The 27,413-nt window shown below is 40.9% G+C and overlaps 1 protein-coding gene across 17 annotated transcripts in view; it reads left to right on the top strand.

The window, feature by feature from the left end:
• The window catches only part of FGGY (FGGY carbohydrate kinase domain containing), a 508,405-nt gene that overhangs the window by 370,473 nt on the left and 110,519 nt on the right, over nt 1-27,413 (top strand). For all 17 annotated transcript variants that reach the window (XM_044944924.2, XM_044944922.2, XM_044944923.2 and 14 more), the window contains one exon: nt 12,052-12,199. In XM_044944924.2, coding sequence (XP_044800859.1) covers nt 12,052-12,199 — 148 coding nt within the window. The remainder of the gene's footprint in view (nt 1-12,051; nt 12,200-27,413) is intronic.

Here is a 27,413-nt window from a genome sequence, read left to right as displayed (position 1 = left end):
TTGACAGAAAACAACAACAGTCTGTAAAGCAATTACCCTTCAACTAAAAAAAATAAATTTTTTTAAAAAGCAGGGTATTTACATAGTCCCATAGTATTTCACTGTAAGATACTTATTAAAATAAAAGAAAAATAGTGAAGAAATCTTAGCTTCACAGTGGAGAAATTTGGCAGGCAGTACCTTATCCAAGTGATCAAGACTAACAATACTGGCAATAAGATACATCAGCATCATGGACCTCATTTTATGATGCACTGAGAAGAATACAACATCATTTTTGTAATGTTTAACCGAAAATGCATCACCTCAGTGTAGACATGAGGAAACATTATGCAAACCCAAATTGAGGGACATTCTACAAAATTATTAGCAAACATGCCTCAAAGATTATGAAATTTAAGGAATTACTAGAGAACTGTCCCAGATTCAAAGAGACTAAGATGCTACTGCATCTGGAAACAATATTTGATCATGGGTTGGTTTTGATCTTAGTCAGAAAAAGGCCATTAGTGGGAAAAAACTGTCAACATTCAAATAAGTATAGAGATTAGTAATACTATAGTATTTGTATTAATTTCTTAGATGATGAGTATAAGGGAAGTCTGCATACTGTTTTTGCAACTTTTCTGTAAATCTAAAATTATTTTGAAAAAAGTTTGAAGAATAATCAAATTAATTTCACAATATTAATGCTACTTGTTGGGCTTTTTAACAAAAGTAAGGTATTTTATAATATTATCAGAGAAGTTCCATCAGTGTAGCTAGTACCTGGCAAAAGGGAGAAAGTCTAAAGTGAAGGTTATTATCATAGATTCTGGAGCCAAATTGCCTGTCTCAGCTTCAGCCCTTAGTAGCTTTTCACCCTCACAACTTATTTAACCTCATTGTGCCTTCATACTTTACTCTACAGGAAAATAATAGTAAGTACCTCATTAGGTTGTTGAGAAAATTAAATGAATTTCAATAGTGTCTGGGATACAATGACAGTTGCTGAGATTTACTAAATACCTGTAATAGGTATTTAGTAAATGCATATTCAAAAGCAGAGATATTATTTTGCCAACAAAGCTCTGTCTAGTCAAGGCTATGGTTTTTCCAGTGGTCATGTATGGATGTGAGAGTTGGACTGTGAAGAAAGCTGAGCACCGAAGAATTGATGCTTTTGAACTGTGGTGTTGGAGAAGACTCTTGAGAGTCCCTTGGACTGCAAGGAGATCCAACCAGTCCATTCTGAAGAAGATCAGCCCTGGGTGTTCTTTGGAAGGAATGATGCTAAAGCTAAAACTCCAATACTTTGGCCACCTGATGCGAAGAGTTGACTCATTGGAAAAGACTCTGATGCTGGGAGGGATTGGGGGCAGGAGGAGAAGGGGATGACAGAGGATGAGATGGCTGGATGGCATCACCAACTTGATGGACATGAGTTTGGGTAAACTCTAGGAGTTGGTGATGGACAGGGAGGCCTGGCTTGCTGCGGTTCATGGAATCGCAAAGAGTTGGACACGACTGAGCGACTGGACTGAACTGAACTGAACTGATATAGATAGTGATGAAAGGTGTTGTAGTCACTTGTATTAGACATTTCCTTTCCACCAAGGGACATGCAGTCATGGCAAGGCACACCTACACAGAGCAGAAGGAAGTGCATACTGACTAGAATATAAACACTGTGTTGTCAGAGTATAGAGGGGGTTTGACCCCGACCAAGAGTCTCAGAAAGGCTTCGTATGTTTTTCCCTTCTAGGAGTCTGTAGTACAAGGTCATTACCATTGTACTAGAGGGATCACACCACTTAACCAATAATTAGTATTTTAGTTGGCTTAGAGACCACATAACCTAGAGGAGGGATGCCTAACCTCAATCATCAGTGAACCGCTAATTGTGTGCAGAGTTTTATTGATTACATATTTATGTGTATATTTCTGGAAAGAGAGGCCATAGCTTTTATCAGATTCTCGAGGAGATCCAACATTTATAAACCTTTAACCCACAGAAAAGAGCGCAGATACAGAGTTCCAAGATCTGGATTCAAATCCCAGCTCTCACATGCATTGTTGTGTGAACCTTAGTTTCTTTAACTGACATGAGATAGTAAACAGGAGAGAGCCAGCTGTGGGTAGCTCCAAGAATTTGAGTATTTCAAAAGCCTTCATAAACTATACAATGACAATGACAACCACCACTACCACAACTTCTACTGCTATTACAAATGATCATAAAAGAGGAGGATTTTTTTGGAGGGGTTTGTTCTAGGGTTAAGCAGCAGATGTCCATCATCCATCACATTCCTGCCTTCTCAGGGAGTATCAAGAACACTGGACTGGGAATCAGAGGTCTTGGCTTCTTGTACCGATTCTGCCATAAATCTCTTGATGACTCAGTTTCCTCACCCATAAAATTACAATAATACCACCCTGCTTAACTAGTTTTCCAAATATTATGAGGCTGAAAGTAGACCATGGAAACACCAGTCTCTGAAGACCCTAAAGTTCAACACAAACCTAAGGGATAGTTTAGACTTTGCCATGAAATACTCAAAATTTCCAGAACTTTCTTCTGTAGCTGAACTTCATGTAAGTAGTTTTGACTGAAAATAGAAAGAAAGAATTTATGGATTAGCATGAAAACTCAGAGAAACCACAGCATAGGGTGGTCCAGAAGCATTAATTTATGGAATTCACTCTTAAAGTCAGGCTAGGTTTAAATCGCACATCTCTTCATGTGCCAGCTGACTTCAACCCCCTTTCCAACTGCCTGCCTGTATTTTTCCTTCTCTTTAGAGCTAAGTTGACCCAAAGCATTGTGTGTACTCCTGGTCAGTTTCCTCACTCCTCCCTTGCCCACTTGAGTTTGAATTCTGTTATTATCAGCCACTGAAACATTTAATATCCCAGTTTTCAGCAAACACAGGATGCCTTCCAGTCCCTTTCCTTGAGCTCCCAGCTGCATGTGGCACCAGTAATCACTCCTCTCTTTCCAGTAATCTCTTCTGTTGATTGTTTAGAATGTCGTCTTCACCCATGTTTGTGAAGCTTCTGTATGTCTGACTCTTTCTTAATCTCCTTTTCAAGCTCATGATCCTCTTCTTGATCACTGACATCAGAGTTCATCACAGCTACATTCTTGGAGCTATTCTCTCTTCGTGGTCTTTTTCCATGACCCCATCTACATCGTTGGCTTCATTTAATTCTATATTTTATCTCCAGCTCATATATTTAGTAGGCATTCAGTGTTGATTCTCTTCCCTTCTAGTTTCCTTCTGTTATCTTGCAAAGGAAAATGTCTCTATTTATCAGATCTATAAATAGACTGTGTCAGGACTATAGCACTCACTATACTTCGGATCTTAGAACCAAATAAGAATAGTTGTTATTATGTGAAGTTGGTTATTTGGAAGGGATAACAAATCCCTTGGAATGAAAAACTGTATGCCTCTTTTGGTGCGACTTGGGGCTCTCTGAAAACATCAATGCAGGTCACCCCTATCTCAGAGCTTAGCATCAGCAAATCCTATTTGAAACCATAGAGATAAATGTTGATAAACAGACTTAGTATTTTATACTCTCCATGTACTGTACTCCTAGAGTTCATCCTGAAGAGGACTGTTTTATGAGCTTATCAAGTGTGTAAACAGTAACTAGATGTACCAATGCATGTAAATGACAACCAGAGTCTCTTTCTATGTGGGGCCAAATATCCAAATATTTTACTGCTTTGCCAGAGATCACCTTCCATTGATTATAACTTCAGCTCTTTTCCTCTAGTCTGCCTATTATTTTCTTACTTCTCTTAAAGACTCTTTACCAGTGTTTCAGAATGAGGTTATGGTGATGGCAGGATTTGATGGGAAGATAATAATCCACAAGTACTGGATTCAAGGTTGGCAGCAGAGCCAAGGTTAAAATTTGGGTCCTCAGACTGTCTGCTAAGTGTCTTATGAACACTTATGGTATAACAGTGAACAAGAAATAAATAAGTCCCTGTTTTCATGGAAATTATGGTCACGCACATACACATACATATATGTATGTGCGTATCTGCAGAGAGAGAGAGAGAACACATTCTCCAGGAATTGGTCAGCATTATAAAGGAAAAATCGGAGAAGGCAATGGCACCCCACTCCAGTACTCTTGCTTGGAAAATCCCATGGATGGAGGAGCCTGGTAGGCTGCAGTCCATGGAGTCGCTAAGAGTCAGGCACGACTGAGCGACTTCACTTTCACTCTTCACTCTCATGCATTGGAGAAGGAAATGGCAACCCACTCCAGTGTTCTTGCCTGGAGAATCCCAGGGACAGGGGAGCTTGGTGGGCTGCCGTCTATGGGGTCGCACAGAGTCAGACACGACTGAAATAACTTAGCAGCAGCAGCAGCATAAAGGAAAAATAGAGATGAGTAAGGAGACATAGAATGAGAGGTGTTGAGGTGATGGATGGGAGCTAATTCAGGTGGGGGAGCCATACTTCATTAGGTTGCATTCAAAGAGGACTCTGAATAAGGAGAGGGAAGGGAACGAGCCATGATTATGCAAAGAAGATCCCTTTGGATGAAAGGAACAAGTCCCATGGCCTGGAGGCAGAAGCCAGCTTGGCAAACTCAGTAGACATTATAAAGGTCCGTATGGAAGGACCAAAGTGGAAGAGAATGGGGGACAGATGAGAGCTGAAATTTAGCCAAGAGCCAAACCATGTGGGTCATTGTAAAAAGCTCTGAGACCACTGGACTTTATTAAAGACTTTTGTTTAAAGGATGACTTTGGGTGCTCTATAGAGAATAAACTAGACCATTGGTGGGAAGAGGGGTCTGTGGAATCCAGGGATCCTGACCTCAGCAGGCTGATAATCTCCTGGAGGAGGAGGACTGGAGACAGAGAAGCCCAGCCCCATTCTGAGCTACTTTTGCAGCCTCACTGCAGGCAGTGGTGTGATTTTTGTTCACTTCCAGTCTCTCAGAGGTGCAAGGTTCTGCTAATTCCCATCCTCTTGCTCAATCTGTGTTTCTTTTATCCCACTTCCCCCTGGAGTTTTTTTGTTATTCCTTTGAGGACAATCAATTTTTTTTAATCTGATTTCTTCTTCAAACCGCTTTTGTTTCTGTGATTTCCAAAATCCCACTGAGGATCACTTTTAAAATGTACTGGTCCCCCATATGCCAAATCTTAGGGTATATCTAAATCTTTCCATTCAGAGAAGGCAATGGCACCCCACTCCAGTACTCTTGCCTGGAAAATCCCATGGATGGAGGAGCCTGGTGGGCTGCAGTCCATGGGGTCGCTAAGAGTTGGAGACTACTGAGCAACTTCACTTTCACTTTTCACTTTCATGCAATGGAGAAGGAAATGGCAACCCACTCCAGTGTTCTTGCCTGGAGAATCCCAGGGACGGGGTAGCCTGGTGGACTGCCGTCTCTGGGGTCGCACAGAGTCGGACATGACTGAAGCGACTTAGCAGCAGCAGCAGCAGCAGCAAATCTTTCCATTAAAATCTGTATAAATTCCCCCTGGAGAAAGAAAGGCCAAGAACACTTTTTAGGAGTTTTCAATGTGCCTAACACAGTGTTTTATTTCATTTAATTCTATTTATCTCATTTAATTCTAGATGAGGAATCTCATCTAATTTAATTCTAGATGAGGAAATGAGTACTATAGGGACTCCACTTGTAAACATTGTCCTCACTGTCCATTCTTGTGTTCCCTTGGCCTGTATGGATTCTTCAACCTTGGTCCCTCATTCCAACAACTGGGACCATCAGTCTATCAACAAGTATTTACTTAGGCTCCCCTGAGCTCTGGCAATCATAAAGCCAGGGTGATGATATTGACACCTTTTATCCCCCAGGGTATGCCAGGACAATTAGTGAATTCTTGATATCTCTTGGATGAGAAATGTTTTTTTAAATAGACATAAGCTGGATATTACAATGCCTTTCTTTGGCTTCTGTTCTTTGGGCAAGTATAAGAAAGTGCTCATTAGGGTGCTAAGAAGACTGAGGGCTATGCTGACTTAGGAAATCAATTCTTTATTTTCTGCCTCTCAGCAGATTCACTGCAGCCCAACATAGCGCCTGGCACATGAGTGGAAGCAGAGGGGTGGATGTCACAAGATGATTATTCCTTTTCTCTGCCCTCTTCTGTGGGATACATCCATACTCCTGGAAGGCCGTGTCCATGTGACTACAGAAATCTACTCTTTGGCAGCCCTGTGCTACAATGAGATGGAGAGGCTAAAAAATAACCTCTAATATCCCATGTGGGATCAGTATTTATTCACTCTACACTTTAGTAACCGTGTTGAACACCTGGTGGGATGAGTAAGATGTGACTGTTTTCCAGGAGTTCAGATTCCAGAGATGGATACAGATAACATTGGGACAGTTATCATATAGTGGCAGAAGGACATCCATTTGATATATACTCTTGAGTGGTACTGTGTGCCAAGTTCTCTGCTAAATTCTGAATGTATACTGGTGATGCCCTGCCTTCATGAAGCTTAAAGTCCACAGGAGGCCACAGGCAGTTAATAAGTAAACAAACCCATGAATAAATATATGGTGACCTGATATGAAAAAAACTGACAGAGTACAGTCATAGACTATCAGGGGAACCCCATTTAGATGAGGTGGTCTGGGAAACGCCAGCTAATGGAAACACAGTTAAGACAAAAGGGATAAAAATGAGATAACCATGTGAAGAGCAGAAGGGAAAAACACCAAAGGTTACCAAATGGGAAAGGGGGTAAGGAGGGATATATAAGGAGTTAGGGATACCAGATACAAACTACTATATATAAAATAGATAAACAATAAGGCTCTACTGTATAGTGGAGGGAACTATACTCTATACCTTATAATAAACTATAGAGAAAAATAATCTGAAAAAGAATATATATATATAGAACACCCATACATATATGTCTGTATATACATATATGTGTATGTATGTTTGTATATGTATGTGTGTGTGCTCAGTCACTTCAGTAATGTCTGTCTCTGTGTGACCCTATGGACTGTAGCCCGCCATGCCCCTCTGTCCATGGGATTTCCTAGGGAAGAATACTGGAGTGGGTTGCCATGCCCTCCTCCAAGGGATCTTCCCAACCCTGGGATCAAACCTGCATTTCCTGTGTCTCCTGCATTGCAGGTGAACTCTTTACCTGCTGAGCCACCGGGGAAGCCCAAGTTATTTATATATAAACTGAATCACTTTGCTGTATACCAAGAACTAACACAGCACTGTAAACCAACTATACTTCAATTAAAAATAAAAAGAGTCTTGAACAATGATTACCATAGGCAGGTAAAGGAGGCAAGGAAGAGAATTCTAGGAGAGAAGAAGAATAGGCAAACATTCAGAGGTTAAGACCCGCATACTTTGAAAAATCCGAAGAAGTTTAGGGTCACTGGAGCATGATATGTGCAGGGGTGAGGAGGGAGGAGGAATGGAAAATTGTCTGTAGTATGGAACAGTGTGACGAGGACTAAATAAGGAAGAACATCTATGTCAAACAAGGAAGCTTATGCTTTATCTTGAGGGCAATGGGAAGGAGCCACTAAAAGTTTTAGGTAGGTATGGAGTCATAATTAGAGTTGCATTTTCAATGAACCACCCAGGAAGGAGTGTGGAAAACCCAGTTGGAGTGGGCAAAATTTCATCAGGGGAGGTAAGTTGAGGCCAAAGCTCTAATCTGGGCATTTAAGGAGGTATGCATAAAGAGTGGCAGTTGCACAAGAGAAAAGTATGCTGGTTAGAGGAATATTTAAAATAATAAGTTGACAGATTCTGGTGAAAACTTAAATTTGGACACTGAGGGAGAAAGAGAAGTCAAATATGATACCCACTCTGATTCTGCCCCTAAAATGATTGAGCAACCACTTAATTGTTGGTTGTTTTGTTGCTAAGTCTTGTCCAGCTCTTTTGCGACCCCATGGACTGTAGCTACCAGGCTCCTCTGTCCATGGGATTTCCCAGGCAAGAATACTGGAGTTGGTTGCCATTTCCTTCTCCAGGGGATCTTCCTTGCCTAGGGATCGAACTCATGTCTCCTATGTTGCAGGCAGATTCTTTACCACTGAGCCACCAGGGAAGTTAAGTGAGCTTGGCTTTGATCAAACCAAGGAGCATAGAAGGAAGATTGAGTATGTCAGAAAAGACGAAGTGTGTCCTAATAGGTATCTTTAGTTGAGGTCCCTTTGGGCTTCCAGGGGGAAGCATTTGATGGCTGCTTGAATATTTGACATGGAACTCATCATAGAGAAAGAAGCTGGAGATAAGGGCATATATTTGGAAGTCTTCAGCACTTGATGGTTAACTGGAGCCGTGAAAGGAAGATGGAATCATCCAAGGGTAGAGAAAGAATGAGAAGAGGACCATGGACTGGACTCTGGGAGTCTTCATATACTTAGGGACAAACAGAGGAAGAGAACCAGCTGGAGAGGAGATAGGAAACCAAAAGAGAATTGTGGCCTGGAAACGAGGGGATAAAAAACAAATGAGTAAGGAATGGTCATGCGGTACAAAATGCAAAAGACAGTTCAAGTGAAATAAAGGTAAATCATGGTCCACTGGAGATAGTGACAAAAAGGGGACTGATCTTTTTGGTGGGACCGGTCTCAGTAGAATGGGGTGGGGTAAGGCAGAGGGGAAGTGCAAGCAGAATATCTTTTGCAGTGGGTCAGGAAGGAGGAACTAGAAAGAGTGTGGAAGCTTCTTTTTCCAAGACTTTCTCTTTCTCCTATAAAGGGCACAAATTCTTCAGTTACACTATGTGTTCTGATTTGGGATTTGAAAGTGTGGTAACCATACTTTAGGGCAGCCTGTGAATCCAAAGAATTAAATGATTTATGGAGAAGGAAAGGGGAGATTCCAAGGGTCTGTCTGCATTGAAGATTGTGAGACATAAAGTCTGAAAAAAAAATCTTCCCTGACTCTTATATTTTAAAAAAACTAGAAATGAATGTCCTGTGATAGAAACAAGAGGGAACTATTTATCGATCGTCTATCATTTTGTAGTACTCAGGACTCCATATCTAATCTTCAGAGCAGCCTATAGGGTAAAAGTATTGGCCCTGATGGCAAAAAAGTAAACCGGGCTTGGAGAGGTTTAGTGTGTCTGGCCAGCCACCTGGCACACAGTGAAGTTGCTTTGTCATTGTTGAAACTGTATTTTCTTCATACACACCAAGACTAGGAGAGCAAGGATTTCTCTCTGTAAGAGAGGATATATGAGCCTGGAATTTTCATGAGAAAGTGGGAGACAGATCCACTAAGAACAGTTAATATATGATTCCCAAGCTGAAAGAGGGCAGACCGCCATTTGGGAAAGAATTGATAAAACATACAAACTGAAACAAAGTCAGAACCAAAAAAGGCACCGTGCAAGGTTAAAATTATGTGAATAATGATGTGCATTTGTTATTTTAATGTTTTCCAAGTGCATTTCATTTTGAATGATATACTCAGATAGCACACATGGTAAGGGATAATTGAAAAAATGTGCCGGAGAATGGCTGCATTCAAAGAATAAACATACAGCTGCGAGGAGGTTAGGAGTCAAAGGGGTAAGCATATGCCCCATCCCCCAGGGATCTCATTAGTGCATGAGTGACCATATATGTAGAGGCTAAATGAATCTCACTGTTTGCAAAGACCCACAGTAAATGAGACAATGACGAATCAATAGTAATTAAGCCAATAGATTCTTATTGACCCAGATGTCTGAAACCAAATGCCCTGCTCTGAGATTCCTTGAGAGACAAGAGATTTATAGACATGTGCTTTTTTTTTTTTTTTTTTTTAATCCCTTTACTCTAAGTGCAGTGATGTTTTTCTGAAGCTAGAATTAATGCAGACTCTTGACTTCTAGGTGGAAAGGATGTTCTTATGGCCATTGTTGACCGGGTGATTCTGTTGGACCAGGAGCAGAGAAGCTGGGAAATGTAAAACCAGGGTACAGTCGTATTCTCCCCAGATGTGTGGTTCTGGCCTTGTCATCTATGAAGGCCTCAGAGGACCCTGCCTAACACTATCATGCGTGCACTGTGCTCAGTCACTGTAGTCGTGTCCGACTGTATAGACTGTTGCAACCCTATAGATTGTAGCCCTCCAGGCTCCTCTGTCCATGGGATTCCCCAAACAAGAATAGTGGAGTGGATTGCCATGCCCCTTTCCAAGGCATCTTCCCAACCCAGGGGTCAAGACCGAGTCTCCTGCATCTCCTACATTGCAGGAAGGTTCTTTACTGCTGAGCCACCAGGGAAGCCCAACACTATCATAGAATCATTCTAAAACAGAGCTTAAACTTGGGGCTTTGACAAATCATTCCTGGCCAGAGATACAGAAAGCACACGGCTTCAGAATCACAGAGAGGGTTTAAGTTTGACCTTGGTCACATGTCTTCACTCCTACACATTCCCTCTATCAGGGGTGTTACCGGTACCTGGCTCACTGGGCTGTGGTTGAAGGCCAGAGGAAGAGGGAGCAGCAGTTAATGTTGCTGTGGTTAGTAAGCCTTTTCCCCAAAAGATCTTCATTTTCTGATATAGGTTGAAAGATTTTTCCAAAGGGGAATGAGATGTCAGGTCAAGGACCAAAGAGAGTGCCTGGTAAGGAGGACTGCCCGCACCTCCACCCAGCACACATCTCACACACACACACACACAGATTCTCACATACACATGCAAGTACTTACATAGATTAGTTTTGTTTTTCTATATTTTCTATCTTGGGGTTCTACATAAAATTTATATACTGTAAGAGTTTGAAAAACACCAGTTTGTTTCTTTATACCTTTTGTAAAAATTTTTCAGGAATTTCATAGGATCCAGAAAGACATTCAGTTTCATAAAACTAAAACTAGGACTCGCTTAGCTGTACTCCTAAAGCATTTTAAATAGAAATAATAAATATGTTAGGTATCTTATGTATCAACATCCCTTGGTCATTGATCTCTTATACTTTTTTTACTTACCACTATTCAAGCTGTGTTTTTATACTTTAAAGCTATGGTTCCAAGGGCAACGGTGAGTGGTGGCATGGGGTACTAGTCCACTTTCTTCTAGAATTGTCAGTTCAAGAGAAGCAAACACCTTTAAAGAGAGGAAGGCTAACCAACTTTAATCTTTGTGTCATGCAATGAGATTTCACCCACTAAGGTGAAATTTCCCACTCATTACATGTATGGGAAACTGAAGTTCAGAGAGGTTAAGTCACTGGCTTGTGTCACCCAGTGAGAACAGGTAGAACCACGATCTCTATCCAGCATGGTCTTGGATACAGATTCTGGTTCTGCCTGCCCTAAGCCCATCCTCCCAAGCCCAACCTCTCTGGCTCTCTCTCAAGTAAATAGACTGAGACAATGAGAAAGGTCATCTCTTTCATTCTACATATGAAGAAACTAAGGCTTAAAAAGAACAAGAACTAATGCATTGCCATTAGGTAGGTTTGGGTTGGAAATCAAGTCTCCCAGCTGTTGATCCCAACTGCATCCAGCCCATCGTATCACTGCTTTCAGCAAACTCCCATCCTGAGTCTGGGAACTTACATTTGTCTCCATATGTCAAATTATTATTACAATTAGTAATACTGATTTTTTAAAATCCTTTACATATGTACAGCACTGTACAGTTTGCAAAATCATGTATCTTCACCTCCATAGTCTCCTTTGATCTTCACAATAATCCTATGAGGTCAGTTGGGCAGGAATTATAATGGCTTTTTTTTACAGATGCAAAAAGAGTGGTTCAGAAAGTTTAAATAACTTTTTCGTGGTTACATACCTACTATGGAGAAAAGCCATTCTTGGATCTGGTCTTCCAAGTCCAGACCTTTCCACCTTCCACCAGGACAGGCTTCCTGTCCTTGGTGAGAGCACAATGTGATCCGAGAGTGTGGTTTGCTGATTTCTGTAAGTTGGGGGTAGTTTCTTTGCTGAAGCTTTTGGGACCCCTCTTACTTTCTGGATCTGATGTGGGAGTACAAACAGTTTCTTTCTACAGAGCAGTTTGCTCCCTGACCCTATACCCCCCTTTTAAAAACAACATCCTCTTCTCTTCCAGAGGCCAGAGTGTATATGCATATTTGAACAGTCACCTGGATCTGATTAAGAAGGCTCAGCCCGTGGGTTTCCTCACTGTTGATTTACATGTTTGGCCAGATTTCCATGGCAACCGGTCTCCCTTAGCAGATCTGACACTAAAGGGCATGGTAAGTAACAGTCAGTTCTTGCACGAAGGTGAAGGTGGGCCAAAGGGCTCCAGAGTTGGAAGAAGCAAAGTTGAGGAGAAGGAAAAAAGAGGAAATATAAACAAAGCCAGCCCACAGCCCACTGGCTTCTTGCAGATGTACTGCTGTTGAGAAGGTCCTTGCAACTACACAGGACGATCTGCTGAAAGTTCTCATTGTTTCTGAGCCAACTTTGAGAGTGTTAAAAGCAGGATTTCTTGCTTATAGCTACTGCTGCCTCTTTGTCCCATGGAGCGACTAAAAGTGTGACCCCCTGCCTATGCAATTTATCTATTTACATCAGTTTGTGGAGTCATGTTTTCCGTCTCCCTCTCCAGGCTGCTGGGTAAATAAGTGGTCAATATTACCACCCATGGTCTAGCTTGCCACAGCCACACATCTGCCTAGGCTCTGAGTCAGGGATGTTCAGAGTGTAGGCTAACATTATTAGAATTTCAGATAAACATTGGTAAAAGTAAAATAAAGTTAATAACTTATGTTAGTGGGTAAATTCAGCTGTTAGTGACCTTTAGACTCACTTTAGGTTCAGAGATTTGGGGCTGGAGGTGCCAACATGACCTTGGTGGAAGTGCTCACAACCACCTAAGCTAAGGGATAACATCCCAATGGTCAAGCAAGATTGGGTGGCTAAGAGTAGCTTAGCACTAAGAATCGTGTTTGAGGATAGATGAAGCATGTGAAAACTAGAGAAAAAGAGACAAACTTCAGGTCCAAGAGGCCAGGAGAGACCACAAACAGGAAAAGATAAATTCAGAATCCAGATGTCCCATTGAGAAGCAAAGTAAGAGGTGCATTAAGGCAGGGCTTTAGAGTGGAAGCCCTGAGCAGTGCAAGCTTTATGCACTCACTGTGTGACAGCGGAGCAGGCCTGCTGGCTTGAGGAACTTCAAGACTGAACAAGCTTTGGTTTTGTGGTTAATTCTATTAGGATTATTTTGAATATTTTTGTGTAGCCAACAGAAAGACCCAGTCTTTACTTTCATTACCTATTTGACACAATCAACTTCTGTGTATAAAAGAGAGTCATGATAGAAAAGAAAATTGAACATAACGAAAGCAATGTCTGTCTGGAGTCTGTGAAGCAGGCCCGTGCGAAAAATAATGAACTTGGCCTCCTATTTGGCCAAGGAAACAGAAGAGGAATGTCTAGAGAGGCCCATGTGCCCTAGGCTACAGCTAGAAAATCATACTTTCAGATGACTGACTTTCTGGGTACAAACAGAACTTAAGGGAAGGACACATTTTGTATAAGTACAAAAATCCATGTCTTAGAGACAAATATCTAAAGCAAAATATAGGAGACACTTAAAATGTTAAAGAAGGGTCTTCCCTAGCTGTTCAGTGGTTAAGACTCCATGCGTCCACTGCAAGGGACCCAGGTTCAATCCCTGGTTGGGGAACTAAAATGCCACACGTCACATGATGCAACCAAAAAGAAAAAGAAAAAAGAAATAGAATGAATGAAAAACTGGAAACAAAGAAATAAAAATTAAAACTTTTAAAAAATGTTAAAGAAGTTAAGAAGGATGACTGGTTCATAAAATGACCCCCCCACACACAAGAAAAGCAGGGTTGTATCATAAAATGATCATGGCTCTGAAGTCCAGGGCTTGGATCCAGAGTCCTTCCCTTAGGGTCCTTACCTTGAGACACCTGCTGTACCAGCTTCACCACCCAGCATGGCAAGTGCCATGGCTTCCCCAGGGCTTTGTCTGTTTCTTAAAACCAACCCTGACATCCAGCGACTTAAGAATTGCCATCATCAGGATTCCAATAAAGTTAAGCTCAAACACAGAATGGGATTCCAAACAAGCCAATGACTGCTCTGAAGAGTGTCTGTCTTATTAGATTAAGTACAAATAGGTATGTACTCACCAAAGGAGATGTCTTGCATGGGGACATATGCCCAACTGTATTAAAAAATCCTGCTATATTTTTAAAAATATAATCTCTCTTTCTGTTGAAGCAGTATATGAATACAGGTTTGTTTGTTGATGTATTTAATGTCTTGGCCATGCAGTGCAGCATGTGGGGTATTAGTTCCTGACCTGGGATTGAACCTGCACCCCCTACAGTGGAAGCACAGTCTCAACGACTGGACTGTGAGGGAAGTCCCTGTATTTACTTTTTTAGAAGTTTTATTGTTTTATAAACATACTTTATACATCACCTGATGTTCCTTAGCAGGGATTTCCCTTCACAATTGCCCCTGGGTTGGCCTTACCTTTGAATAGCTATCATGCTATGAATTTATCTCACAAACTGGAAGGAGAAGATGACCTAGATAAGATACAAGAAAGGAAATTCTAGGCTAGAAATTTTTCCCCAAATCTCATTTAAAAAGTTTTTTTTTTATTTAATATAGGAGTATAGCTGATTTAAAATGCTGTGTTGGTTTCAGGTGTACAACAAAGTGATTCAGTTATACATATACATATATCTATTCTTTTTCAGATTCTTTTTCCATATAGGTTACTACAGAACATTAAATAGAGTTCTCTGTGCTATACAGTAGGTCCTTGTTGATTATTTTATATATAGTAGTGTATATATGTTAATCCCAAACGCCTAATTCATCCCTCCCCAACACCTTTCCCCTTTGATAACCATAAGTTTGTTTTTGAAGCCTGTGAGTCTGTTTCTGTTTTACAAATAAATTCATTTGTATTATTTTTTTAGATTCCACATATAAGTAATGTCATTGATATTTGTCTTACTCTGTCCAACTTATGTCACTTTTTTTAGTGATATAAAAAAAGTGTCCATCCATGTTGCTGCAAATGGCATTATTTCATTCTTTTGGATGGCTGAGTAATATTCCATTTTATATATGTACCACATCTTCTTTGTCCGTTCAGCATCTGTCAATGAACATTTCGGTTGCTTCCATGTCTTGGATGTTGTAATAGTGCTGCAATGAATGGTGGGGTGCCTGTATCTTTTAAAATTATGGTTTTCTCCAGATATTTGCCCAGGAGTGAGACTGAAGTATCATGTGGTAGTTCTGTTTTTAGTTTTCTTAAGAAACCTCCATACTGTTCTCCATAGTGGCGGTACCAACTTACATTTCCACCAACAGTGTAGTAGGGTTCCCTTTTCTCCACACCTCTCTAGCATTTTTGTTTGTAGAGTTTTTGATTATGGCCATTCTGACTGATGAGGTGATGACACGTTGCATTTTGATTTGCATTTCTCTAATAATCACAAAGAATCAGACATGACTTAGCAACTGAACAACAACAACAAATAATTAGTAGTGTTGAGCATCTTTTCGTGTGCTTTCTGGTCATCTGTATGTCTTTTTAGGGAAATATCTATTTAGATGTTTTGCCCATTTTTGATTAGGTTGTCTGGTTTTTTAGATTGAGATACATGAACTGCTTGTGTGTTTTGGAGGTTAATCGCTTGTCAGTTACCTCATTTGCAAATATTTTCTCCAATTCTGTGGGCTGTCTTTTTGTTTTGTTTATGGTTTCCTTTTCTGTGAAAAAGCTTCTAAGTATAATTAGGCCCCATTTGTTTATTTTTGTTTTCGTTTTCATTAATCCTAAGAGATGGATCCAGAACGATATTGCTGTTATTTATGTCAAAGAGTGCTCTGTCTGTTTTCTTCCAAGCGTTTTATAGTATCTGGTCTTATATTTAAGTCTTTTATCCATTTCAAGCTTATTTTTTGTATGGTATTGGAGAATGTTCTAATTTATTCTTTGACATGTAGCTATCCAGTTTCCCCAGCACCAATTATTGAAGGGACTGTCTTCTCTCCCTTGTATATTCTTTCCTCTTTTGTCATAGAATATTGAACATAGATGTGTGGGTTTATTTCTGAGCTTTCCATCCTGCTCCATTGATCTATATTTCTGCTGGCCAGTACTATACTGCTTTGATTACTGTAACTTTGTAATATAGTCTGAGGTCAGGATGCATGATTCTTCCAGCTCTATTCTACTTCAAGATTCTTTTGGCTATTCAGAGTCTTCTGTGTTTCCATACACATTTTAAAATTTTGTTTATCTAGTTCTTTGAAAATTGCCAATTTGATAGGGATTGCGTGGATTCTGTAGATTGCTTTGGGTAGTATAGTTATTTTGACAATATTAATTCTTCCATTTCAAGAACATAGTATATCTTTTCATCTGTTTGTGTCATCTTCAGTTTTTTTCATCAGTGTCTTATAGCTTTCAGAGTACAGGTCTTTTGCCTCCTTAGGTAGGTTTATTCCTAGGTATTTTATTCTTTTTGATGTGGTGGTAAATGGGATTGTTTCCTTAATTTTTCTTTCTGATCTTTCATTGTTAGTGTATAGAAATGCAACAGATTTTTGCATATTCTTTTGTTTCCTTCAATTTTATTGAATTCATTGATAAGCTCTAGTAGTTTTCTGATAGCATCTTTAGGATTTTCTATGTACAGTGTCATGTATCTGCAAACAGTTTTACTTCTGCTTTTCCAGTTTGGATTCCTTTTATTTCTTTTTTCTTCTCTGATTGCCATGGCTAGGATGTCTAAAATTATGTTGAGTAAAAGTGGTGAGAGTAGACATCCTTGTCTTGTTCCTAATCTTAGAGGAAATGCTTTTAGTTTTTCACCATTGAGTATGATGTTAGCTGTGGGTTTGTCATATATGGCTTTTATTATGTTGAGATAGTTTTCTTTTATGCCCAGTTTCTGGAGAGTTTTAATCATAAATAGGTGTTGAATTTTGTTGAAAACTTTTTATGCAACTATTGAGATGATCATATGGTTTTTATTCTTCAGTTTGTATCACATTTGTATCAGTTTTCAAAGAATTAGATTAATTTGTGTATATTGAAAAATCCTTGCATCCTGGGGATAAACCTTACGTGATCATGATGTGTGGTCCTTTTGATGTGTTGTTGGATCCAGTTTGCTAGTATTTTCTTGAGGATTTTTGTATCTATGTTCAAATCTCTTTCCCTCAGTCCAGTTTTGGATAACATCCAAATAATCACCCTGAATCTATTTGTCATTTTATCCTTTTGCCAGAACCTACAGTGACTACTTTCTGCAACACTCATTCAGAAAAAATTTATTTGATGCCTACTTTGTGCCAAGCCCTACTAAGAAAATACCAGTAGGGCATGAACAATATATGGTTTATATAAACAGGCAATGGGGATACAAGTTCAAGCTCCAGATGCCACTCACTGTCCAAGGCGCTATAGACATATAGAAAATGATGGCCCACCATGGTCTCAGCAGTCAAGAAAAGCTTCAGATAGGAGGTGACATTGACAAAAAGCTTCAGATAGGAGGTGACATTGACTGAGTGAAATAGAAAAAGGGTTTACGAACAGTGTTCGTAACAGTGCAGTGTTCTGGGGGGGGAGAGCATGGTGGGTGAATGTTTACAATTTTGGGGTCCATATGTCACTGTCTAACCAGTGATGGATTGCACTTAGCATTCTATCTAGGTAATAAAAAATCTCTCAGAGAACCAGTGGCCACTCCCTGTTCTTCTGCTTCACCAACAGCACACTCTCCCAATTCTTTTCTCTCTCCATGGTTGGCTCTTTTCTGTTACCCTTTATTGATCACCTACTATGTGCAGGCCTAGGCTAAACTGAGGGGAAACAGACTTGAAACTGTACCTGTTCCAAGTTCACATGATAATTGGGGGAATAATATTGTACATGTGTGAATGTGTGTGTATATGTACATACTGTAATACAGACATCTGTGAAGTTGCTCAGTTGTGTCCACCTCTTTGCAACCCCATGGACTGTAGCCTACCAGGTTCCTCCATCCATGGGATTTTCCAGGCAAGAATACTGGAGTGGGTTGCCATTTCCTTCTCTAGGAGATCGTCTCAACCCAGGGATTGAACCCAGGTCTCCCACATTGTAGGCGGATGCTTTACCGTCTGAGCTACCAGGGAAGTCCCACAAGCCAAAGGAGGTACTCAGTAAATGCCTGAGTTTGAATCTTTTAGGTGGCATTTGGGCAACAAACCCTGATGCAGCCTTTCTCTGCTTCATTTGAAAATATCTACGAAGATGCAAGAAAAAAGCATAAACATGTGCTGACTTAAACAATTGAGATGACATTCAACTAGAAAAACTAGAATTGACACTCTTAGGGAGAATCTGGGAAGGTTTTACAGAATCAAAAAGATTAAATGTATTTAATAACTTGTTTGAGAAATATAATGTCTGACAGGTGAACAAAATAAACCATCAGCCTTGCAAAAGTTGGGACCTCTCCACTTCCTGGTCCCTAGCTTAAAAATGCAAGGTCCCTTTAAGCCTAAAAACAGAGCAGTCATCCCTCTACTCTAATGCTGATGGTTAAGGTTTTATGTTTTGTTTTGCTTTGCTTTTTGGAAGCAGCCAGTGCGCTTAGTTTCCCAGAACTCTTCCACATCCCAGACCTTATCTTCCCTTTCAGTTCAGTCCATTAGAAAAGTGCCGACCCAAGTAGCCAGCTGGGCTGCAAGGCTGATTTAGGATGTATGCTGATGGGCTGCAGTCTGAGGACCCTGAATCGAACTCTCTTACTGGGGCAGAGATAGGGAAACTCTGTGAATTTGACAGAGGGGGGTAGCTTTACATGTCTGTCATCTGCTCTAGGGTCAGAAAGCCAGGCAGTGGTCATCCCCCTCAGGCCAACAAAGCTACACAAAATAAAAACTGCTAGACTCTGGGAATCGGCAACCTGCTAAAGATCTGAAGAGGCAAACCCAAGTTACAGTGAGTGGGGCTGAGAGTAAATCATGTGTACAGTGTGCTGGGAAATACTGAATATGTATAGTGCCCTAGTAAAAGTGATTTTAAAAAAATAGTAATAAAGTGAGTCCCTTAGGAAAAACATGTTGCATATAAAGTAAAAGAAATACCATTTTGAATGCTTAAGGGAAAGGCCTCTTAAAAATTACTTACTACTGAAACCAAAGAGAATATTTTAAAACTTCTCGGCATATTCAATAGGATTTTTTTTCAAAGCACATCTCAGTGAAAGAGGGCAGAAACTTATTAGAAAAAAGTGAGTTCAGATAGAGAGCCAATGGAATAAGAAAACAAAGGAAATAATAAAGACAACTGAAAATATAGTAGCAAGATTAAAACCTACATTGAAGATTTGAATGCAAAATTCATAATTTGTACTAAAAAAATAAGATCAGAGCTGTCACGAAGCAACATGTGCTTTAAATGTATTAGAAAAAATTTTTGATTGTAAGGCTTATTGTAAGGATTGTATGGCTTATTTTGTTTCTAATTTCAACAGTGCTTAGATCAAAGATGGGCACTGAATAATTGCCTTCTGGTTAAGCAATTATTTCAGCCTTCACTTGCCAAGGGAGGAAGGAACAGTGACCTGCCAAGGTCACAACACCAAGAAGCAGCAGAGCTTAGATGAAAACAGGAATCCCAGCTTTTAGGATGCACACCCATGTGCTGTGTGCTATGCTTAGTCGCTCAGTCATGCATTGGAGAAGGAAATGGCAACCCCCTCCAGTGTTCTTGCCTGGAGAATCCCAGGGACGGGGGAGCCTGGTGGGCTGCCATCTATGGGGTCGCACAGAGTCGGACACGACTGAAGTGACTTAGCAGCAGCAGCAGCAGCATGTCCAACTCTTTGCGACCCCATGGACACTGGCCTACCAGGTTCCTCTGTCCATGGGGATTCTCCAGGCAAGAATACTAGAGTCGGTTGCCATGCCCTCCTCCAGGGGATCTTCCCAACCCAGGGATCAAACCCAGGTCTCCTGCATTGCAGGAGGATTCTTTATTGTCTGAGCCTAAGGGAAGCCTATCAAGGAAGCCTGAGAATGCTGGAGTGGGTAACCTATCCTGAGGTTTCCTTAACTCATACCTCTGGTCTTCATGGGATGCATTGACTATAAAAAGGAGTCCCCAGAGCTCTATCATGCATGATTTCACACTGAACCATACTCCACAGTCCAGTCCCTGCTCCCCTTGTCTGACCACTAGCCTTCTTGCTTGTTCTCCCATTTTTCCCCTTACCCTGATTCTTGGATTTAAGCTCTAACCCTATCTTTTCTCAATTAATAGTTCTATTTTTCTTTCCATCCTCACTGACTCAGATTTCAGAAGTAATCACCACTCCTGGTTTGACCTGGCTCTAAACCCTTCCACTTTAGGTGCCTACCCTCTTAAATAGAACAGGGTAAAACTCAGGAATCCTTCCATGAGGCTTGATAGGAATCACTCTTTTATTCTGGTAAGAGTTGGCTTCCTGCCATGTTACTAGCTGTTTCATTTCTCCTTCAGTGATGCAGGATTGACCTGTGGCACTGGACTCAAAACAGCGATGGTTAGAGGGTGGGCAACTTAATAGTATGCTTGAACCAAGTAGCCACCTATGTAAATATTTCTCCTTGCCACTTGATAAATGAGGCATGGAGAGGTAAGGGTCATGCATCTGATGTTTGAAAGGAGGCTGGGTAACAGCAGTCAACATCAAAACGTTTAACACCAATGATTCTAGGTTCTTTAAAAACAAAAACAATACTTTTTAAAGAAGTATGATGTGGTCATGTGGTCATAGAGATGAAGCTAAATACCACCAGTAATGGTTGTGTGTCTTAGATAGTAGACGTATGTGTGATTTTTATTTTGAATGATTGGTTAGATAGCTTTTAGTCAAGTGAAAATTGGTTGGATAGCTTTTACTCAAGTGAAACAATAAAGTGAGCCCAGGATTTGAAGTCAGACGTAGCTTGAAAATGTGCCAGCTGTGTGTGACCTCTGGGGTTAGCTCTGTGAGGTCTGTCTGCTTGTCAGTAAGCAGGGGCAGCAGAGGCTTCCTTGCAAGGTCATTGTCAGAATCAAATGGAGAGACTGTCACACAGCAGTCAGACAGCAACGGCAGCTACTTTTGAATTGTAGGTCCTGCTTAGTGGCCCTTACTTGCATGTTTACAAGATGGCCTTTGAATCCCAGGCAGCTGGTCACCAGCCATCCACTTTAGGCTCAGAACAGATGGTACCTACCAGCCACCAAGGCCTCCAGCCACAAACAATCAGCTAGAGAAACTAAACAATCACTCGGTCCACCATAGGAACCATGTTTCGTACAAGTTTAGAGATTCGCCTTTTTCCCAGGTTGCAGTAGTGCTGAAGAATCCACTTGCCGATGCCACAGACATAAGAGGCGTGGGTTCCATCCCTCAGGTCTTCCCAGGGGATCCTGGAATGGCTACCCATTCTAGTACTCTTGCCTGAAAAATCCCCCGGGCTGAGGAGCCTGGTGGGCCACAGTCCATGGGGTCACAAAGATTCGGACACAACTGAGTGACTGAGCACACTTCACACTTAAGTATTTAAATTATCAGCCCTCAGTTTCTTCATCAATATGATGGGAAACTCCCCTTTGCTGTGCCTTACAAAACAGCTAGGGCTGTAGGAGTTGTAAAAGAGTCCTTGCCTCCTTGTGTACACAACCAGTGTTTATTCTCAAATCAATATGCCCTCTTTGTTATGGTGGGTTTTCAAAAATTCTTTTCCTGAAACGCCCACTCAGAGAAGTAAATTACCTCAGAGACATACCAGGAGGTGAGAACACACCACATTCACCAATTGGCTGAAACGTGTTTTCCCTGCTTCATTTTGCAAGTACAACACTACCCAGAACGGAAAGTTATTTTCTGGTTCTTTGAAGAGCTGTGATTTCTAACATAAGGCCATATGCTGCTCAAACTGCTGGAGAGGTTCAGCGCTGTTCCAAGGGCTCTTCAAAGCAAGCACAGTGCAACGTGCGTGTGGAAAACTAGGAGGAAGTCAGAAAAGAAGCGCTATGAGATCTTAGCCAGTTCCCAGAGGACTGACTCCCAGCTAGAGACGGACATGGCTAAACAGAGTCAGATGTGGGGGAGTCAGCAATTCTGGTGAGTGTGTGCAGAGAAGCCAGAGGCTGTATCCCTGTGGCTTCACCTGATTGGGAGATAGATGATCGAGTTGGAAGCTCATGGACCAATTAAGCAGCGTTTGAATGATATATTTGTAAGCCTTGGAAACACGTGGACTCTTTGACATGAGTTTATTGATTTTTTTGGTTCTGATTTAATATTGTTTTATGTACCATTCTTTCACATATTGTTTTTGTCTATGAAAAATCGACTCCTATAATGAAGTTTAATATCCTCAGTATCATTTAACTGGTTTTCAGATAATGTATTTTTTTTATTAAAGCAACTAATTTACCAGCTAGTATGATGATTTGTAATAGGTGCTTTTTTTTCAGGAATCATGACCTACCAAGCACCATGATAGATGCCTTCCAAGCATCATCACCAACTTTCTTTATAACCCTGCAAGACAGTATTATTACCGCATTGAAAACAGTGGAGAAATTGAGGGTCAGAGAGTCTAAGTAATTCACTCAGGGAAGAAAAGACCAGAAGTAGTAGTAGAACCCAGTCAGTTCAAACCGAGGTCACTGACATTCTCAAATGAAAAATTAAATCTTTGTATTTTTGGCATTCCTTTTGTTCTGTTTTCAATGTCTGAAATATTTCTCCCTCAGTTTAGTGATTTTTCTTTTTTAATTGCAGTATAGAATCAGTCTTTTCTTAGTGCTTTTTATCTTCCCTGTATACACCAAATGACAAAACTGGGGCTAGGGGGCAGTGTGGATTGTGAACAGGATCCTTTCTCAAGATAGTGTATCATGATAAAAGATTGAGGAGTAAATCAGGTGGAAATCTGCCAGGAAGACCTAAGAGATGAATAATGGGAAATAATTAAGGCCAGAGGACCCAGGATGGGATCCAAGTTGTGTGTAAATCCAAGACAGGTTACATGACAGCAAATGTGAACCAGGACTGTTGACCAAAACAGCCTTGTTAAATGCATATTAAAATACATGATTATTTTAGATTTAGATTTTTTAGACTTAGGTTTAGCACATCAGAAGCAAGGCAGATGAAGGTGTGAAGTACCTGGTACATCTGTGCTGTGCTGTGCTAAGTTGCTTCAGTCATGTCCAACTCTTTGCGGTCCTATGAACTGTAGCCTGCCAGGCTCCTCTGTCCATGGAATTCTCCATGCAAGAATACAGGAGTGGGTTGCCATTTCCTACTCCACCTGGTACATCTGGGAAACAGCAAATGGACTAGTGTTCTTGGTATAGAGTTCACCAACAAAATAGGCTGTGAAGGAGAATGTCAGTCCGTTCTCCAGTTGTCATATGTGTATTAGTTGTCCATTGCTTCTGGAATAAATTACCACAAGCTTAGTGGCTTAAATGTATTTTTTATATTTATTTGTAAATGACTTATTTAACTTTGGCTCTGCTGGGTCTTCATTGCTACGCACACACTTTCTCTAGTTGTGGTGAGTGGGGGCTCCCCTTTGTTGTGTTCAGGCTTCTCATGGTGGTGGCTTCTCTTGTTGCACAGGCCTCAGCGGTTGAGGTACACAGGCTTAATTGCTCTGTGGTATGTGGAATCTTTCTAGACAACATATCAAACCCTTGTCTCCTGCGTTGGCAGGCAGATTCTTAACCACTGGTCCACAAGGGAAGTTCAAGGCTTAAATTTATTATCTCACAGTTATGTAGGTCAGAAGCCCAGGCTGGCCCAACTGGTTTCTCTGCTCCTGTTTTCATGAGATCAGAGCTAAGGGAGGTTCTGGGAATAATCTGCTATCAAATCCTTCAAGTTGTTGGCCAAACTCAGCTCTGTGCAGTTGTAAGACAGAAGTGCCTGTTTCCAACATAGCTGTTAGCTAGGGATCCTCAGGTTCGAGAGACCACATGAATGCCTTGGCTCATCGTCCTCTTTCTCCATCTTTAGAGCCAGCAATGGCAGATCAAGTCCTTCCCATGCTTTGAATCTCTCTAATTTCCAATTCTACCTCATCTCTCCTACATTATTCTACTGTATCTCTTGACTGACTCTTCTGTCTTCTTCTTCTGTTTTTAATAGCTCACAGGATTACATTGGGCCCAAAAGGATAATCCAGGGTAATATCCCTATTTTAAGATCAACTGGCTAGTAACCAGTTCCATCTGCAAAAGCCCTTTGTAGCAGTGCCCAAATTAGTGTTTTGTAGGGTAGTCAGGGGACAAGGCAATGGCACCCCACTCCAGTACTCTTGCCTGGAAAAGTCCCATGGACCGAGGAGCCTGGTGGGCTGCAGTCCATGGGGTCACTAAGAGTCGGACATGACTGAGCAAGTTCATTTTCACTTTTCACTTTCATGCATTGGAGAAGGAAATGGCAACCCACTCCAGTGCTCTTACCTGGAGAATCCCAGGGACGGGGGAGCCTGGTGGGCTGCCATCTGGGGTCACACAGGGTCAGACATGACTGAAGTGACTTAGCAGCAGCAGCATGATAGTCAGGGGATGTTAACCTAAATTTGGCCTATCACATTGTGTTAATATATTTATATGCATTTCCCATTTCTGGGTGAGTTTTTGACAATGCCAAGTGTTGGTCTCCATCCCTGATACTGATAACCTATAAATATTTTGGGGAAATTTTATCTCCCTTTCTCTTCCAGACTGCTGACTATCTGAGACCTGTTCTCCAATCTCTGGCCTCTCTCCAGAGGTTTACCAGAAATCTTTCTCTGATCCTCCTTATTTCCTTGCTATACGCCCATCATCTCCTTCATTATTGACTGAACAGCAGACCGTTTCTTGTTCCTTTGTGTTCTGAAAAGCTTTCAGTCAATTCCCTTGAGCCTTGGATACTCCATCAAACTCTGATGACCCTAGAAAATCTTATGACAAAGAATTCCGTTTTCTTGTCTTTCATAATGTTTAGAAACCCCTCGAGCTCTATTTCTAAGCATTTTTTTCTTACCAATATACATAATCACTTAATTTTTTGAACAACTAAGAAGGGAAAAACTTAGCTAACTAAATTACTAATAGACCTTTGTTTATAATCTCAACTACTCTGTGGCCTATGGACCTATAATTGACATAACCAAGGTTTAGGACAATTGTTCGTACAATTTATCGTGCATTCAGGCCTTGCTAAAAATGCAGATTGCTGGCCCCCACCAAAAGCTCAGTAACCAGAAGATGGATCACAGGAAATCTGCCTTTAACTCAGATCTCAGGAAAGCATTAAGAGATAAGCCCAAGTTCACACAGCTGCCTGGAGGGTATAGGATTTCAGCTGAAGTCCAGGGTGAAGATCATGTCTCTTTCCTTTCACAGAATGAATGGAAGTGTGTATGTTGATAAGGACTAAGGCTTCTCCAAGAAGTCCTTGAAAGTGAGTCTTTCACTGTGCTATTGCTGGACGCTCATCGGGGCACCCTGCTTCTCCACACTCCTAGACGTCTCACATGATCCTGATCTGACACCCAGCACTGTTTCTGCTCTGCCTTCCCCACCCTATACCACTACTGGTCTTCAGTCCCCATCGCTGATACCTTGGGAGTACCCACAGCATGGTGCAGGAGATCTTTTGTTTCTATATCCCAATTAGTGAATGAGATTGAGCTGCTCATGTAATTCAGAAGAACAGAAGTGAACATTTATTAAGAGAAAAGGGATGAGTATGAACATTTATTAAGTGCTATAAGTATCTAGCTCTTGTTGATTTGGTACAGCTTGCATAAAAAGTTAGATGCTTTGCAAATGATAACTCATTTAATTATTAAATACCTTGAGGTATTATTATTCTTATTTTACAGAATTTAAAAAACTGAGGCTCAGACAACAAAACTCACAATTGTCCTGCAGTCAATTAGAGAGAACATCTTACTCCAAAGCGTATCATCTTTCTTTCACCGTTATAAATCCCAATAGTATTTACATAAATGTTTTATAATCGTACCTAGGAGGTTGAAATTATCCATTGCAGTTCACGTCTCTTCGGCCACCATATGCCTCTAAATGTTAATTATGAATGTTTTCTGTTACAGTCTTCATTTCACAATAGTCAAAATAAATAAAATATGCTTACCATTGGAACTCTCCATGGGGGCTTCCCCACTCATTTCACTCTCTCCCAAGCATTTGAAACAGGCACATGTGCATCTATAAACAGATTCCTTCCACTTATGCTTCCTTTTCATATCTTCTTACTGATGGAGCCATTCAGCCTTCAGCCAAGAGTATCGGCTCCTCTGGCCTGTTCCAGCTTTCTGGCTGGCTGCAAAGCTGTGCCTCCCCCAGGACATCCTGGCATCTCCAGGGCTCTGCCACCTCTTGCCATGATAGCTCCATGAGGGTCCTCTGTAGCCTCCTGAGTGGTCCACATGACAGACACACCTTAGAAAGTTCCATCTTGGGTTGACTGTCATTTGATTTTTGTCAAGATGAGGCTGGGATGCCTGATACTTGAGGGAGAATCAAATGATTATCTGTTCTTCTACTGTCTACATTGGCAAATAAGGTGAGATGTCAAGAAAGCAGGGACCCTGGGCCATAGTAATTTCACAGTTTAGAGAGAAGTGTCTTTCACTGAGTCACATTTCAACTCATGTCTCTGGTATTAGTGGTGAGGGAATGTTGGAAATAGCCATGGGAGAACCATTCTTGCTTATTACTCCCTTTTGATACTGAAGGCCTTCCATATGATGGTCCATGTAATAAATTCCTCCCCAGGAATAATTTTGTCTCTCTTGAAGAATGATATGTTTAATTTGTCATAAAAGAAAGGCTGTGCCATCCATCGTGTTTCTTTTTTTTGCCATAGCTACTAGTAAACCAGCTCAAGAGTTAAATTTAGTACTCATTTACCTTGATCATCTCATTCTCCATTTCTGAAGAAAAGAAACTATCTTCTCTTTTCTTCCCTATGATTTCTGAGCTTTGAAAACACTCAGAATTTAGAGAAGGGTTCATCGTATCTTTTTGCTTGAATATAAATACGTTGGGGAAGTTCTCATGAATAGTTGCTGGGATTAAGAAAACTAAATCTAGTGGTATTTTAGTCCTCCTCTCATGGGTTCTAACTAATTGAGAAGAGTATCAGAACCAGTTACATTGTCAGTGTTATTATACAGAGCCCTAATAAATTAATAGGAAAATGATCTATATAAAAAGTCAAAAGCCTCCATCACAGTTTATCCACATGTGGCATTCAGGACCCTCCTGTGGATGGGTGTTGATCTGCCAAACAGACTCGTACCCAAGCACATGGAGGATCGTGGTCTGATTCACACCTCACTGATAGCCAGCGAGAGGAAGCCAAAGGTAGACTGCCTATTGGACTGACTCTGGAAGAG

This window comes from Bubalus bubalis, chromosome 6, assembly GCF_019923935.1.
Source record: "Bubalus bubalis isolate 160015118507 breed Murrah chromosome 6, NDDB_SH_1, whole genome shotgun sequence".
NCBI classification, from domain to species: domain Eukaryota; kingdom Metazoa; phylum Chordata; class Mammalia; order Artiodactyla; family Bovidae; genus Bubalus; species Bubalus bubalis.
This window is presented reverse-complemented; position numbering and strand designations above follow the sequence as displayed.